This window comes from Euleptes europaea, chromosome 7, assembly GCF_029931775.1.
Source record: "Euleptes europaea isolate rEulEur1 chromosome 7, rEulEur1.hap1, whole genome shotgun sequence".
Lineage (NCBI taxonomy): Eukaryota > Metazoa > Chordata > Lepidosauria > Squamata > Sphaerodactylidae > Euleptes > Euleptes europaea.
The window spans coordinates 30,944,967-30,961,014 of NC_079318.1; the positions used below are offsets into that span (position 1 = coordinate 30,944,967).

The 16,048-nt window shown below is 44.7% G+C and overlaps 1 protein-coding gene across 1 annotated transcript in view; it reads right to left on the reverse strand.

Annotated features, from left to right (window-relative positions):
- Positions 1-257: 257 nt before the first annotated feature.
- The window catches only part of SMYD3 (SET and MYND domain containing 3), a 436,856-nt gene continuing 421,065 nt past the window's right edge, over positions 258-16,048 (reverse strand). Inside the window, exons 9-10 of the mRNA XM_056852870.1 lie at positions 6,936-7,044; positions 258-352 (exon numbers count right to left, since the gene is read on the reverse strand). Of these exons, the coding sequence (XP_056708848.1) occupies positions 273-352; positions 6,936-7,044 (189 nt within the window). The 3' untranslated portion in view covers positions 258-272. The remainder of the gene's footprint in view (positions 353-6,935; positions 7,045-16,048) is intronic.

Sequence of the window (16,048 nt, forward strand, 5' to 3'; positions counted from 1 at the left end):
ATTGCCCAGGAATTAACATATTATTTTGCAGGCAGCACATTGAAGCTGGAATTGGCCACTGGAGAGAAACATCAGCTGGAAAACTAACAGAAGTAATAAGGCAGAGGCTATATAGCAAACAGAACCTCCCCCCTGGCAATAGCCATGGAGATTTCGCTGCCATGTTGCCTGTCTAGAAGTAGTTTTGCTTTCTTCAGGATCTTCTCTTGGCCTCCCTCTGGCAGAGCAGAGTTCATCCGGTCTGAAGGCCGCTCGTTGCTCTCATGCCTGCCTCACAGTCTTCCTTGAGCATCATCAAGTCGTGCACAAAGCTGTGCTCTGCCCCATGGGTCACTTTCATAATGTCGTAAGCCTACAGTAAAGAGGAGAAGAAAGATAAGCGACCCACGCTCCGGTTTTAGCTGGCAGGTCCTTTCCCCCTTTTTATGCTTTGTTCCTGTACAACTTTGAAAAGCCACATATCAGTTTAGTCTTCACCTGCATCCCTGTCCTTTCTGAACATGAAAACGGTATGGGCAAGAGAAGGAATTTCTCTGTAGCACACGTTATGGCCCCACTGGATTCATGGTTTGTTTGGAACCAGAGGAGAAAACAAGGATTTTAAAGAAAGCATTTTAATTTGCTGAATGTTCTTCATGTGGAATAATGTGGCTGTGGTTTTCTTCTACTGCACAGTTTAAATTTAACTGTTATTTCTTCTTAATGCTGTTTCATTGTTGTTTATCGGGTTATGGTTTATTGTCTAGCAACTTGAGAGAGATTGCAGTATAAAAGTTTGCAAGAATGAATAAAGTGGTAGCATTCTTAGTCTTTTTGCCAGCTTCTTTGTATTAGAAGCCCAGAATACCGTTGCATGAAAGAATGTGCAAGAAATTAAGGGAGACATTGCTTCAACGGGAAAGAGAGAAGTTGAAAAACAAAAGGCGACCAAAAAACACTGCAAAAGCTTACTCTTAAGGGTAGGGTTACCAGGTCCCTCTTTGCCACCGGCGGGAGGTTTTTGGGGCAGAGCCTGAGGAGGGTGGGGTTTGGGGAGGGGAAGGACTTCAATGCCATAGAGTCCAATTGCCCAAATGGCCATTTTCTCCAGGTGAACCCATCTCTATCGACTGGAGATCAGTTGTAATAGTGGGAGATCTTCAGCTACCACCTGGAGGTTGGCAACCCTATCTAAAGAGTAGCAATAGGGGGTCAGCTTAAACATTGGGCTAAATAAGAGACTACTGCTGAAAACAGCCTACAGTACATCTACTTCCCTGCCCTCCTTCAGAATATTTAGAGAAACCTCCCATGTAATAGCATCATAGCCACCTCCCCAGTGCCAATGGTAGCTAATCATATAGAGTGTGAGTAGAGAATTACAGAACATTTTGATAGCAGGACACAGGTCAAGTTTTACCAGACACTGCATTTATTTGTTAAAATATTTAAATCCTGCCTTTCTTCATGGTTCAAGGTGGCTTTGTGCAACACAATTTGAAAACATCATAATGATCATCATCATTCATTATGATGAACCCTACCATAAATGAGTCAATAGAACAGTTTAATGGCAGTCATTCTATATCTATATGTCAGCGGATAAATAGTTAAATATACCATTAGAATACATATTTAGATAACTGTAGCTATACAAATTTAATGAAAATGCTTGATAATTAAAGGTTGAATATATTGAATGTTTTTGAATTTATGAGACCAAAAGTGTGCTTGTTTGTAACAGACGGATTTTTCCTATCCCCTCCCCTTTTTTTCCCTTTTTTATCCCTTATTTGATAAAATAAATAAAAATTATAAAGAAAAAAAAAGAAAACAACAAAATAAAACCTCAAATGACCCCTGCCCCATTTATAGAGGGGACAAGGAGAGCCAAACAAACAACAGCCTCTTTCAGGGATCTACCAGCCATTTAGCATGATGGCTAGTTTGGCCTTGTGTATGGGCTAAGCATAAAACACCCATGCAGTAATGTGCCAACCTCAATATTATAATGGTGGTATGTAGAAGCCATAACACAGAAACAATTCCAGTTTTCCTCCATGAGATGACAGTTAAGTGTAGATTTCCACAATGCTGATTGTTGGGTTTTTAGAACCAACAGTTCCTCTCATTATTTAAGGATCTTGTTTTACTATGAGAAACTACTCTGAGCACACAAACAGGGCATGATATCCCAAGCCACTCGGCGAGCAATCCTACGCAGGTCTACTTGAAAGCAAATACCATTTTATTCAGCGGGTCTTACTCCCAAGAAAGTGTTCTCAGGATTGCAGCCATAGCTTCTCACTCAACCCCCTCCCCCCCAAACAAACCCTGATTAGCTATCGGTACGCATGTACCTCTGAATGCACAGGGAAGTCCAACACATTCCTTTGAGTCTGATTTGCATTGGGCGCCTCACATCAGAATGGCATGTAACAGTACGCAAATGTGCTGCAGCACCACTCAGTCATGATGAAAGGAGGAAACAAACTAGCCTACAAAGTGAAGGGCGGGAAGAGTGGGGAAATAATTTCTGTTTCTCCTTTGTCTCTTGATTAAAACGAATGCTTGTTCGAGACGGCAAAGGAAGGACAAATGCCTAGAAAGTCACACTTGTTTTACTCTGATCGCACATGCAGCTAATCATCCACGTGCAAGCTGGGAAGAATCTGTCCAAATGAAATGCGGCTCCAAAGGCTTCAAATATTCCCATTCTGAAGCGGAAGGGAAAGCCTTTGTGTTGCAGTTTTTCCCACTGCAAGGAATCCGTGGAGAACCAAAGGCCAGGATACAAGAGACCCATTTCTCATCACATAATGTAATTGATTCTTAAAAACTTAACTTTACTTAGAATCTACCCATCATATACGGTATAGTCCTTGCAGGCCTGTCTTGCTACTTATACGTCCTTTTTTTTTTTTGCATCAGAGAACCACCTAAGGCGAACTCCCCCCATCCCACCTGCAATTTGAAGTGGTATAGCCCATGGTGGACTACACCACCTCTCCTTTGGCATTTTAAAGCAGCAAGAGAAAAAAGGTAGATGAAACAGGTGCAGGTCTCATTTATGTGTGTGCAGCAACAGCGATAGAATATGGGTATCTGATTTGTTATTTCTGCTATAAATATGGCATCCCACATAAACCAAAGCCTCCAAGACCAGTGATTCCACAATAATAAAAGAGACCTGCCCACCCAATTGATTAGAAGAGCTTTTTGAGTGGAATGTTGTCAAATTGGAGTACAGTGGACTCATGGGGTTCATTCCATTAGCAGATGAGTTTGGGAGATACTGAAATGCACCTTTTATCAAGATCCTGCAAAGTTCAGGCCTCAAGGGGTCACATTTTGATGGAAGCCAGTTGTCAGCCCAATGAGTCCACAGTAGGGTTGCCAGGTCCCTCTTTGCCACCAGCGGAAGGTTTTGGGGGCGGAGCCTGAGGAGGGTGGGGTTTGGGGAGGGGAGGGAGGAACTTCAATGCCATAGAATCCATTTGCCAAAGTGGCTATTTTCTCCAGGTGAAATGATCTCTATCAGCTGGAGATCAGTTGTAATAGCAGATCTCCAGCTAGTACCTGGAGGTTGGATACTCCAGTCCACAGGTGCGATCCAGGCCAAGCTCCACAAGAAGCAACTGAAGATCAGATGAGCCACAAGCGGACAATGAAGTCCAGGCCATGCAGGAGATCCAGTTGCAAAAGCAGCCTGTGTGTTGTGAGGGGGGGGGGAGGAGGGAAGCAGGAGCTGAGCTCAGCAGAGCCCATTCCATTCAGACAAGCTGCTGGGACTGATCCCTCCCCGAGGAAGAAGTTTTGACCTTGGGGTCAGCTGGTAAGTGGTAAGGCAGCTGACTGAGCTCTAACCCAGGAGTCAGCTGAGTGATAATTCAGCTTATTTTGCAGCTTCTGTGGTACCCTGGAGGAACACTTCCATCTGCAAGGCTTGTGGTGGGAATGAGGTCTGTTGGCAGAGGATGTAAAATATAGGAACTGGATCCACAAGACAGAGTGCTTTTTTATTTTTTTCTAAACAATTCTTTAATTACTAGGAATCCCAGGAGGGGGAAGTTTGGTGTTGTTATTATCTACTAGCAGAATAGTGTTTTCTGTGACCTGTTTACTTCTGAAGGCACGCTGGATATACATATGTCTAATCACAAACGTTCAAACCTACATCCAGGGCAAAATGATTGACCTGGACAGATTTCCACCAGGATGTGAACTTCACTCTACCGTTAAACACAGTCCCATGAATCTGAGTAGCTTCATGGCAGACTTGGGAACATAACAGCAGAAAAGGAGCCTATAAGAACCCAAAAGCCACCTGCTGTATAATATGTACTCTGATGCAATATAAGAAATCAAAATAGTCAATGTAAAAACAGCTCCAATATATAATGCAAAAGCTGATCATATTTATAAGAATATACACATTAGCCCTCATTTCATATAGAAAAACCTCACACAGCAGGCAATTATATAACACTTCCGCTGTACAAAATATATAAACCGTCATTTCCTAATGGTTGAAAGCTCCTAACATGAAGTAAATCAGAAATACTGTGCAGCAATTGTTGTAAGAGTCTTCCACCACGGAAGACATACATTAAAGTTCAACAGCTATCAGAGTTCTAATTACTCTCTTCTCTGTTGTTCTAGTTCAACTGAATCTTAGGGCGAAAACGCATGGTCGCTTTAGCCTCCTTTAATCCCTGTTTTAGCCAGGATCGAACACACATTAGGCAAAACGCATGCATTCGGTCCTGGCTGAATCCTGGCTGAAACAGGGATTAAAGGAAGAAAAAGCAACCATGCGTTTTCGCCCTTACAGTCCTCATTGGATCTCAGCCCCTGGTCATTCTGGAACCTGAGATAAACATTTTTAAGACCAAAAGGATTAAGTTGGTGAAGCGCACGAGGCAGCCGTCAGAAGGCTTTGCTGGTCCTGGGAATTTATTGTATGCATTGGCAAAGAGTCCCATGGCGCAGAGTAGTAAGCTGCAGTTCTGCAGTCCAAGCTCTGTTCACGGCCTGAGTTCGATCTCGACAGGAGTTGGTTTCAGGTAGCCGGCTCAAGGTTGACTCAGGCTTCCATTCTTCCAAGGTCGGTAAAATGAGTACCTTGCTTGCTGGAGGTAAAGGGGAGATGACTGGGGAAGGCACTGGCAAACCACCCCGTAAAACAAAGTCTGCCTAGTAAACATCGGGATGTGACGTCAGGAATGACATGGTGCTTGCACAGGGGACCTTTACCTTTACCTTTTATTGGCAAATATGTGACATGTACCTTGCCCTTTGTGAATATTTAGCAAATTCATGGGATGCTCTGAATAAGGCAGCTTGTTGGCAGATGTGTAGCTCAATATAGTATTTCAACATTATATAGGAGGGTTTTTATTGCAATATGTTTAATGGATCGTTGTTTTAGGGTTGCTAACCATCTCTCGGAATAAAGGGGATTAGAATTTTAAATAAACAGAGTGAGCATCAGTCTCATAATGATGCAATAAAGCACCTGCTTTAAGTTACCAAATATATCAGTCTGCCCCACCCAGGTGTGCTTTATTGTTATTCTGAATCCTCTTGCAAATAATTAGATATGCTAAAAAGACTGGACTCTGACAAACCCATTCTTCTTCTGATGGTCCTAAAATGCATTTTGCACTTGATGCCATTATAATTCCCCTTGCAAAGTTGACAATGCTAAATGTGGTAGGGCTACTATTGCCTTCCATTCACAATGACTTCTACAAGAAGCGCAAATTGAAAACCAACTGGAATTCACTATCCAAGTTTCCAAGGACAGAACTTGAAAGTGGAGGAGTCACCCCATCTGGCCCAGAAATTCCTACTGAAAATCCAATTTTGTTTTCAGGACAGTATTGGATCATGATGTTTATCAAAATCCCCCTTTTAGATACCATCCATTAAGGACATCAACTCATCTGTTCATTACTTCTCTTTTTAGTTTTTTAATGTCAGGGTTATAGCCCTAGAGTTTGGAACAATGCAGAATTTTTAATTCTAGTGCAATTCTACCCATGTCAGTTCAATAAGCATTACTGCAAGGGTGTTACTGCAAGTTTCCTCAGTGGAACAGGCTTCTCGAGAGGTGGTAAGCTCTCCTTCCCTGGAGGTTTTTAAGCAGAGGCTAGATGGCCATCTGACAGCAATGCTGATTTTATGACCTTAGGCAGATCGTGAGAAAGAGGACAGGAATGTTTGCATCAGTGTCTGGCTCTCATGGCCCTTTCTTGCATGGCCAGGGTAGTGCTGATCACCACTGTAGGGTCAGGAAGCAATTTTCCTTCAGGCCAGATTGGCCAGGGATCCTGGAGGGTTGTTGTTGGGTTTTTTGCCACCTTCTGGGCATGGAGTAGGGGGTCACTGGGGGTGTAGGGGGGAGGTAGCTGTGAATTTCCTGAATTGTGCAGGGGGTTGGATGAGATGACTCTGGTGGTCCCTTCCAACTCTGTGATTCTGAGCCTTGCCTGTGAGCACAGACAGTAGAGTATTTTTCCCTATTCTTTATTCTGCCTCCCCACCCCCATAAAACTAGATGCAAGACATAACAGATACACAAGAATGAGGAGGAGAAATAGAATCAGGCACTGAAAGAGTCTTTCCTTCCTCCGACTTAATAGCTATTTGCCATTCAGGGTTAGGAGGTGATTAATGATACCCCCTAGCTACTGAACAGTAATTACCAACAACTGATATTAGAGGAAGTCAGCCCTGGAAATGGTGCAAGCTGCAGTGACCCATCGCCTCACTTTGAAGCTGTTGCCTAAGGAGATGATGCAGCGAAACCCGAGTGGGAACGGGAGCCTGGCATTTAAAAAGTGTGCGTGTGGGGAGGTGTGAGCTAGAGGGTGCGGGGAAACAATTGGCCAGATGACAGGTTAGGGAGTAGAGAAAGGGAACGTGGCAGCGCCACAGTGGGGAGAACTGACCTGCTTCAGGGTTTCCAGGGCACGAGGAAACATGTCTTGGCTGTACTGCAATTTGGTCACTCGCATCAGCTGGACGGCCCTCAAGGGATGGAAGCCAGAATAATAAAACCTGGAAAACACGGAGGGGAGAAAAAAAAAATCATAGCATCATTGTCAGCGTTCACCTTCACAGCTCCTGCTTCAGAGAGAGCTATTAGGGTGGGCCCCGCAAAGCCATTCTGAATTTTAATAAGGTATTCAGAGAAAATTAGCTGCACTATGGAGGAGCGTGAAATACTGAGGGGAATTAACAAATTATTATTTTCAGTCCCCACAGAACAGCTTTTACATTAACCTGTTAGAAAGTAAAAGGGGTGGGATTAATTTGAACACCTCCGTTAGGCAATACAATAGCACTGACTTCACTTAGTGTTTAACCAAAAGGCTTTCCGTCTCAGTAGCACCAGGGCGATTTTATTTTCACAGGAAATTTTCAGTATGGAGCCCAAATCCCCATTCTTTGGCAGAGAATAGTGTAGGTACATGGCACTCAATATACAGGTGAAAAATATACAGAGTTTTGGTTTTGAACATCAATTCTGGCTGACCTGTTTTTAAAATACCAAATGTGACTCCAAAATGGCTAGGGTTGCACACCAGGTCCCTCTTCGCAACCGGCGGGAGGTTTTTGGGGTGGAGCCTGAGGAGGGTGGGGTTTGGGGAGGGGAAGGACTTCAATGCCACAGAGTCCAATGGCCAAAGCGACCATTTTCTCCAGGTGAACTGATCTCTATCTGCTGGAGATCAGTTGTAATAGCAGGAGATCTCCAGCTACTACCTGGAGGTTGGCAACCCTAACAACGGCTGAGATGTGTGTCTGTAGTGTCTGGAAGATCTGACCCAGAGTAAACTGGCCAAACACACTGGAGTAGTGCAGTGGCTAACAGTGAGAAATGGAACATACCCAGTTCAAAATTTTCCTGGCCTTGAATGCACTAGTAAGCTTTGGCAAGCTACGTTTTTCTCAGCCTCCCACTTGCAGTACGAGGGTAACAGCACTAACCAATTTTACAAATATGTGAGATTTATGTCTTTAGTGCTTCTTCACACTTTTTTGCACAAAGGGGGCAAGCAAATTTATAAACAGCCCCATATATAGGCTTACCAAGTCTCTTCGCTCCACCAGTGGGCGCTCTTCAGCAGCGCGCTACCCGCATAGACACTCTATCAATCTCTGCCGAAACTCTAGGGTTTCCATAGAGTTTCGGCGGAGGTTGCTAGAACGTCTGTGTCACTTCCGGGAAAAATCGAAAGCGCAGGGGTGCACGTGCACGCATTGCCCGCCACCACTGGGCACTTGCCAACCCTACCCATATACCATGAGGTATTTCTGGTTATGGAATTTCATTCTGGGACAGCAATCTAAGCAAACTTGAAGCTAGTATCAGCGTACACTTTTGCTCTCAGATTTGGCTTTAACAACATAAAGAATGGAGGTAGCCTGATAACATTTTATGCTTTCCTTCATGCTAATTTGATGGGGCCAGTATTCCCTATTAACTCCTCTGCCATTAGTACTGATTTACATTCACACGGAGATGAAGATAGAGCTAGACCGCATATCTGCAGCAAAAGGAACATATGTAATGTTCTGGTGTCACTAATTACTTTCAATATGTACTGGAAATGTCATAGTTAGTAGTCACCGGGATTTATAGAGGTCTCAACTGTTCACAATCAGTTTTATTCAGCAAAGGAAAGTAATACATTTGATCAAACAGTAATCAATTGTTGCTGGCAATTCTTCAGGCTACTTAAAATACATTTAAAGTTCTCCAGCTACACGAGGAAGGGAAAAAAAACTTAGGATTTCCACTTAGATGGTGCCAGCCATTTTCTACAAACGTCAGTAGCAATCATCTGGAAATGGTGGCCTCAGCTACATGCACATGTCAAAATAACTTCAATGGTCGATATTACTATTGTTTACACACAGAGAGAGCAATAAGGTCAGAAAATCTCCAGAAAGGGCAAATGAAATGTAAAGACATCATAAGGTCATGTTAACAACTTGTTAACACATGCTTGCTTTCTAGCATTTCTCAAGATGTGCTAGCCTGTTATTTTTCATTTTACCATGTGGGGAGGTCTACTACAATACCATCTGAGACTTCTTCACACATTCACATCAATCACTCGATGACTACATTATTAAGAAGTGACTTGCATATATGAATAGGGTTGCCAACCTCCAGGTGGTAATTGGAGATCTCCTGCTATTACAATTGAACTCCAGGTGACAGAGATCAGTTCACCTGGAGAAAATGGCTGCTTTGGCAATTGGACTCTATGGCACTGAAGTCCCTCCTCTCTCCAAACCCCGCCCTCCTCAGGCTCTGCCCCCAAATCTCCAGGTATTTCCCAACCTGGAGCTGGCAACCCTATATATGTATGAACCATCACAGTTCAAGCATCACAGGCAGAACTTGGTTATCTCTTTACATCTACCTGGTGGGGCCTTGTTTGGAAAGCAGTGAGAGAAATGAGAGAAATAAAATCATGTTTTGCAGTAGATTTAGTTCAGCTGCAAAACAAAAGAAATCAAGTGATAAGAAACTGGATGATGCAGATGTATGTGTGAACTGGTCCCTTATCACGTAGACATTGAGGTGGAAATTGTTTACACTAAAAATGTGCAAATTGCCCTTGAGACTCATGGAATTCAGCAGAATCTGAAAGCTGCATTCCCCAGGGCTCTTTGTGCTCAAATGCGTCCATCAGCTGAAGCCCATCTAATCAAAGCCCATCTAGTTTGTGATCACCCAAACAATTATGGGCTACAGAAAGGAGAAATGAATAATGTACAGTTAGCCTTGGGGATAAAGAACATCTGAAGGCATAGATCACTCACTGAAACAAACAATAGGATAGAGCAACCCCAAATACCACAATCAACTAAATCCTAAACAGCCAAGAAGCACCTCTTTCTCTGACAGAGCTCACACCAAATGGACATGAAGGTGGCATTGCCTATAGACTAGCCTAGTGAATGTCTGCCCCATAAGGCAGGTAAAAGCTGTAGTAACTATGACAAGAGCAAAGAAGGCAGCCCGAACCCCATCTGTTAAGCCACTTTCCTGGTATCCTTTCTGTTTGCACCCTGTCCACTCCTTCCAATATCCTGTCTTCATTGGCAGCCTCTTCTAATGCTTCAGAGAAAGGAAAGAGGACATTTTGATCCCCACCCTCGGTACACAGGATTCTTCTTGTTTCGGAAGAGGAAACAAGGGTAGGGAGGGAACCGAAGATGTCACCCAACAAGGCAAGATGTTCAGAAACTGAACTACATTTTCTCATGGTTAATGTTTATATCTAGCACTTTTATGACCAAAGTGTAGTTCTTTGCAGTTGCTATTATGGTTTTACCCAGTCATCCATGCACAGAAGGCACACATCTGGGCATGGAATGGGGAGTTTCCTGCATTCTTCTCAGTTCCTAGAGCCCTTTCCAACTCCCCAATAGATCATCACAGAAGCCACGTGGAGGGAAATGTAACTGAGGCTGAAACAGTGGCCTCTTGCAGGCTACTCAGTGACTCTATGGCAGCAAAGGAGAGCCAATGGGGTGTAGTGGTTAAGAGCGGTGGTCTGGAGCGGTGGATTCTGATCTGGAGATCCGGATTTGATTCCCCACCCCTCCACATGAGCGGCGGAGGCTAATCTGGTGAACTGGATTTGTTTCCCCACTCCTACACACGAAGCCAGGAGGGTGACCTTGGGCTAGTCATGTTCTCTCTGCCCCACCAACCTCACAGGGTGGCTGTTGTGCGGAGGGGAGGGGAAGGTGATTGTAAGCCGGTTTGAGTCCCCCTTAAGTGGTAGAGAAAGTTGGAATATAAAAAACAACTCCTCCTTCAAATGGATTTAGTTGTAGGTTTCCTAATTTCTTGATCCAATTCCATGGCCTATAAGCAGGAGATAAATCAGTTGCACCAGGGGTCCCCGTGGGCACCGAGGCTCCCGCTGACACCTTTCCTGGCCCCCACCAAGTGTTTTTAGAAAGTGGGTGGGGCCTGGTGGGGCTTTTGCCCAGCAAGATTGGCCACTGGAGATCTGATTGGTTGTGCAGATTTTTTAAAAACATTGCTTTGGCAAAAGCCACCACCACAGCACAAGCATCATAAGTGTGTGACAGAAGGGAAGCTACAGCAGCCATTTTGTTGCTGGCTCCACCTTCGGCAGCAACCTTTTTGTGGCTCTGTCTACCACCCGGTGTCAGTATTTCAAAGGTGCCCAAAGGCTCAAAAAGGTTGGGAACGCGAGCTACACCACAAAGCAGTAAGTTCACGTGGCGCAACCTCTGGCTGACATCCTAAACCAGTGATGGCGAACCTTTTAGAGACTGAGTGCCCAAACTGCAACCCCAAACCCACTTATTTATCGCAAAGTGCCAACACGGCAATTTAACCTGAATACTGAGGTTTTAGTTTAGAAAAAACAACTCATACGTTAACATCTTTTGCCTTAAAAGAAAACCACAATAAACTTTTTATTGAAAGGTAAAAGTTTGCGTTTGGCATGCTTTTGAACAATTAATGGGATTTTTGCTGTTTATCGCGGCTCATCCTGGCTCTGCACTTTGACCAGAAGCGCATGTGTGTGTGTGTCCCCCTCACCGCCCGGACTGTGTGCGTGCATGAGTTGGGGGGGCGGGGAGAGAGAAGAACAGAAACCGACTGAACTGGAAAACAACCATCGAGTCGATCCAAAAGCTCTTGCAGAGTTTCCTGCTCAGTAAGGGGTGTTGGGGGGGGGATCGGCTTGCATTGGGGGGGGGGGGAAGCCCAGTGGAAGAAGTTGCACAGCCCTCCAGCTGAAAGGAGGGGGAGCTCCGTGGATCGCTCGCTCTCCCGCTTGCATTTTTGGGATTCCCACACAATGCAAAAAATAATAAAAATAATAATGAAAAATCCCTCGCCCTTCTTCCCTCCCCCCTCCCCCGATTGCCGTACCTTGTTGTCTCTGTAAAGGACCGTTTAAAACAGCTGCACCCTGGGACCAAGTTCAGAATTAGATGTGAAACGATGACTCCGGGAACTGCTGGGAACCACGAGGCACGCGGTGTAGGGTTTGCCGCCTCCGGGGGAACCGCCCTCTTCTCCTCGGAAGCTTGGACGGGCCGAGCCAGGGGAGCTTCCTCGGCCTCAGACTATTCTGAGGGAGAGTCCAAGTCACTCTCTCCCTTAGAAGAAGCCAGGATCGCTCTGCTGTAGCTCGCCAGTAATAGGACCCCTGACCTTCCTCTTTCACCTCCGTTCCACTGGCTTCTCTTAAGCCTCGCTTCCCCCGCCCCTCCCTCTAGTCCCGCCCCCGAGACCTTATTAGGGTTGAAACATCCTGCCCTCCTCCCCACGCCCCCAGTTAAGTCCTCTGACTGGCGCAGGCGCGACTGCACCCGGCGCGGGCCCGCCCGACTCTCAGCTGGGCGGCGGGGCTACAGCTGGGGTGCGGCGGCGTGCCGCCGCGTCTCTGCACCCCATCTTCTCCCAGCTGTCAGCTTGCCGGTTCCTCGCCCCGTCCCTTGGGAAGCGGGCTTGCTCTCTCTCCACCTCTTCCATTCGTCGCTGCCTCGCCAGTCTAAATTTTTGGTCCCGTCCTGGCTGCCCTGCGCCCGGCCGCAGCGAGCCACTTACCCGCGCGTGCTGGCAGAGAGGGCTACGCATGCCAAGTCGAGCATGCGTGCCATAGGTTCGCCAACACGGTCCTAAACCCAAGCCCATCCCGAAGAACAAATTATTTTGAAGTGCGTTCTCTCAGGATAGCCTCGCTGTCTGTAGCATCCTGTCAAGGAGAATTTCAGGGCACATGAGGTGCAGGTGTATGGTAGAACTGCAGCCTGCAATGGGCTCACCTTCAGTGTTCTTGAAACGAGGACAATACTAGTTGTAACCAGTGGGTAAATTCAACCTTCAGAACTCTGGTCCATTACTCCCACAACAGTTTTATTGAGACTAGTTTAATAAGTGCACCCCCTTCCTAAGTTAATCAGACTCTGGAAAGATTTAGGATCATGGCATGTGATACCAGAGGAAGCAGTAAGTAATTAAGCAATGTCAGGCAGACAACCAAATCCACTCACAGCCATAAACTATACAGAGAGAGGACATTTAAGAGGTGAAAGTAAAGGAAGCAGGCATGAAACTGAGAGCACTGAGTACATAAATATTTACAAAGCTGTTTTATTGTGCTGATTTATGTACTGGTCTTATGCATGTGTTTAGTTGCCTTTTCACAAGTTTTAAACCAGACACGTAAAATAGCTTGTTTAGTATTATTTTCTGTAATAAAACTGCTAAATTTTCGGAACATCTTTGTGCAGGCACATCTGCTGGACAACATTCTTGGGGCAACGTACAACCTGCGCCTCTTGGGGAACGAGCAGAGTGCTACGGCTTTCTTCCACTATCTTCGTTGCTCTGCTATCAAAAACTAGGCAATTCATTTACGTTTGTTGACAACATCCTAAACTGATTACCAACAGAGATTCCTAAGGAGGTTAAAACTTCAATCTGTGATGAAGTCTGAAAAGATTCAGGCAAAAAAACAAAAACAAAACAGTGGACTCTGGAGGTCAGTGAGGTTTGGACCCAGCCACTGAAAACCAAGACCATCATTCTGGCTCTTACTTGGCACCAGGGTTCACTAGGTTGGAGGCAACTGGGGCCACCTCCAACATAGCTAGGCCCTCACCAAGCAATAGCCCACACATACACTGAGAGATTTGTGCAGCACAAGGGAATCTGGTTCTTAGTCAGGTGTAATAAGAGGCTATCTGACTGAACACCAAATATTATAAGAATTCCAGAATGGTAGCCATCAAACTCCTTTCTGTTGAAAACATTCAGTATTTATAGGGTTGCCAACCTCCAGGTAATAGCTGGAGATCTCCTGCTATTATAACTGATCTACAGCCGATAGAGATCAGTTCACCTGGAGAAAAATGACCGCTTTGGCAATTGGACTCTATGGCATTGAAGTCCCTCCCCATCCCAAACCCCACCTCTTCAGGCTCCCCCCCAAAAAACTCCCGCCGGTGGTGAAGAGGGACCTGGCAACCCTATTTAGAAGTTAGCGAAGCACATAACAATAACATTGGATCAGAGGAGTTAGCCTTTAATGTGCAAAAAGGGCCTGCAATTAAGAGTATATTGTTTAAGTGTGTGTGGTGTAGAGGAGAATTCCCTGCCTGGGAATCAGTCCAACATGGGCGGAGGAACGATTTGGATAACTGGGCTGGCATGTCCTGAACTCTTTTCTGGCTTGGATTACATATGTGAGATACAGAAGTTCTATTCTCCCTCTCTCCTTCACCTTGCCATAATTATGGCAGTCGCTGTTAAAAGTTGAGAACAGCTATGTGGATGAGAAGAGAGAGTCTCTGCCCCTCTGTGTCCTGCCTCCCTGCCCCCCCCCTTGCCCACCAACTCATATGATTTTGGCAGTATCTGAATTGTGTCCAGGACACCCTGGGAAACAAGGTAGAAGATACATTTATACTGAGCCAAGTCGGAACTCCCAACTTTGAGCTTGAACTTAGGGCTAAAAAAAAACCTGAGTTATTTTGCCAATTTGTTTGAAATTGTTTTATTTAGCCAAATCCATTTCAGGTGAGCCCAGGAGAAAGGTGCTGTTCAATAAAACAAATTCTGGTGGCGATTTTCTTAGTTTGCGTTGAAGATATAGTACATTATAATACAGGGCCATATAAGAAAGTAATCTTTAGCTATGGAACTGTCTTCTTATGTCTGTTTACCAGAACTTTATCCTAACTAGGAATGATTCGATTATTCCAAGTAAGACATTCATTTACTCAACTTACCTTGTTTGTAATGCTGGTTTCTTCTTGAGCTGAGCACTTTGAGTGATCACACTGATGGTTTGTTCACAATTCAAATGAGCAACATTTCAAATAGTTTTTCATTTGTGCGTTGGTGGTATTCAGCATGGTGACTGGCCATGTAGCCATTGTCTGCATATGCTCCCGATATGTGGACTCGCTTTCAATGTGTGCCCCAGAGTCATATGGGGTATATCATAAGGAATTTAAAACCAGCTATATTTCCAGTATATCTGCTGTTTTTCTCCTGTCCTTTCTGCTGTTGGCAGTGTTCGCCACACTGCCATATGTTCAAGCATACTGGATCAACTATAGCTTTGAGAAAAGTATTCTGATCCAGTTTCAAACACTGGATTAACACAAACACACTCGACTTTATGTGGCTAGTCTTGAGCCATTCTATGTGGACAAACATTTGATGGGTCACGTAAAGTACGATTGTTTAAACTTATGATAATCAAGTCTTCTTATTTGCAGTTAGTCAAACTGTGAATAGTGATTGGAGGGGAGGCATTCAGATATCAGATTTTAGGTGTCTCCTGGACCCTAGGGACAGGCCCAGTCTGAAATGAATCTGTACCAGGCTTAATGTCTCTAGACCAGTGATGGTGAACCTTTTAGAGACCGAGTGCCCAAACTGCAACCCAAAACCCACTTATATATCGCCAAGTGCCAACACGTCAATTTAACCTGAATACTGAGGCTTTCGTTTAGAAAAAACAACTCATACATTAACATCTTTTGTCTTAAAAGAAAAACACAATAACAGAGCTTTATATGCTTTGCACACTCCTTTGCACCCTTTTACCACATGCATTTGGAAAAGCAAACCTTTTTTTGGGGGGAGAGGGATAAAAACCAATACTAAACAGACTTTAGGCCAAGGAAGCATCTTTAAAAGTCTCAGCAAACCTTGGATCTATTGCACACTTATACCACATGTCTTTGAAAAGCAAACCTTTTTTTTGGGGGGGGGAGATAAAAACCAACACTAAACAGATATAAAAACCAACATTACACAGTTTTTGGGCCAAGGAGGCGTCCTTATGGGTCAGAGCAAACCCCTTTGCACACTCCTATCGCATGCATTTCAAAAACCAAACTTGGGGTGTTTGTGGAAGAGATGAAAATCACCACGTCTAAAAAAGGTGCGGAGAAGACATCAGGTTCAGTGGGCTGGTTAACAGTGAGAGTCATTAGGCAAGAATGCAAACAGGAGCAAGAATGCAAACAGGAG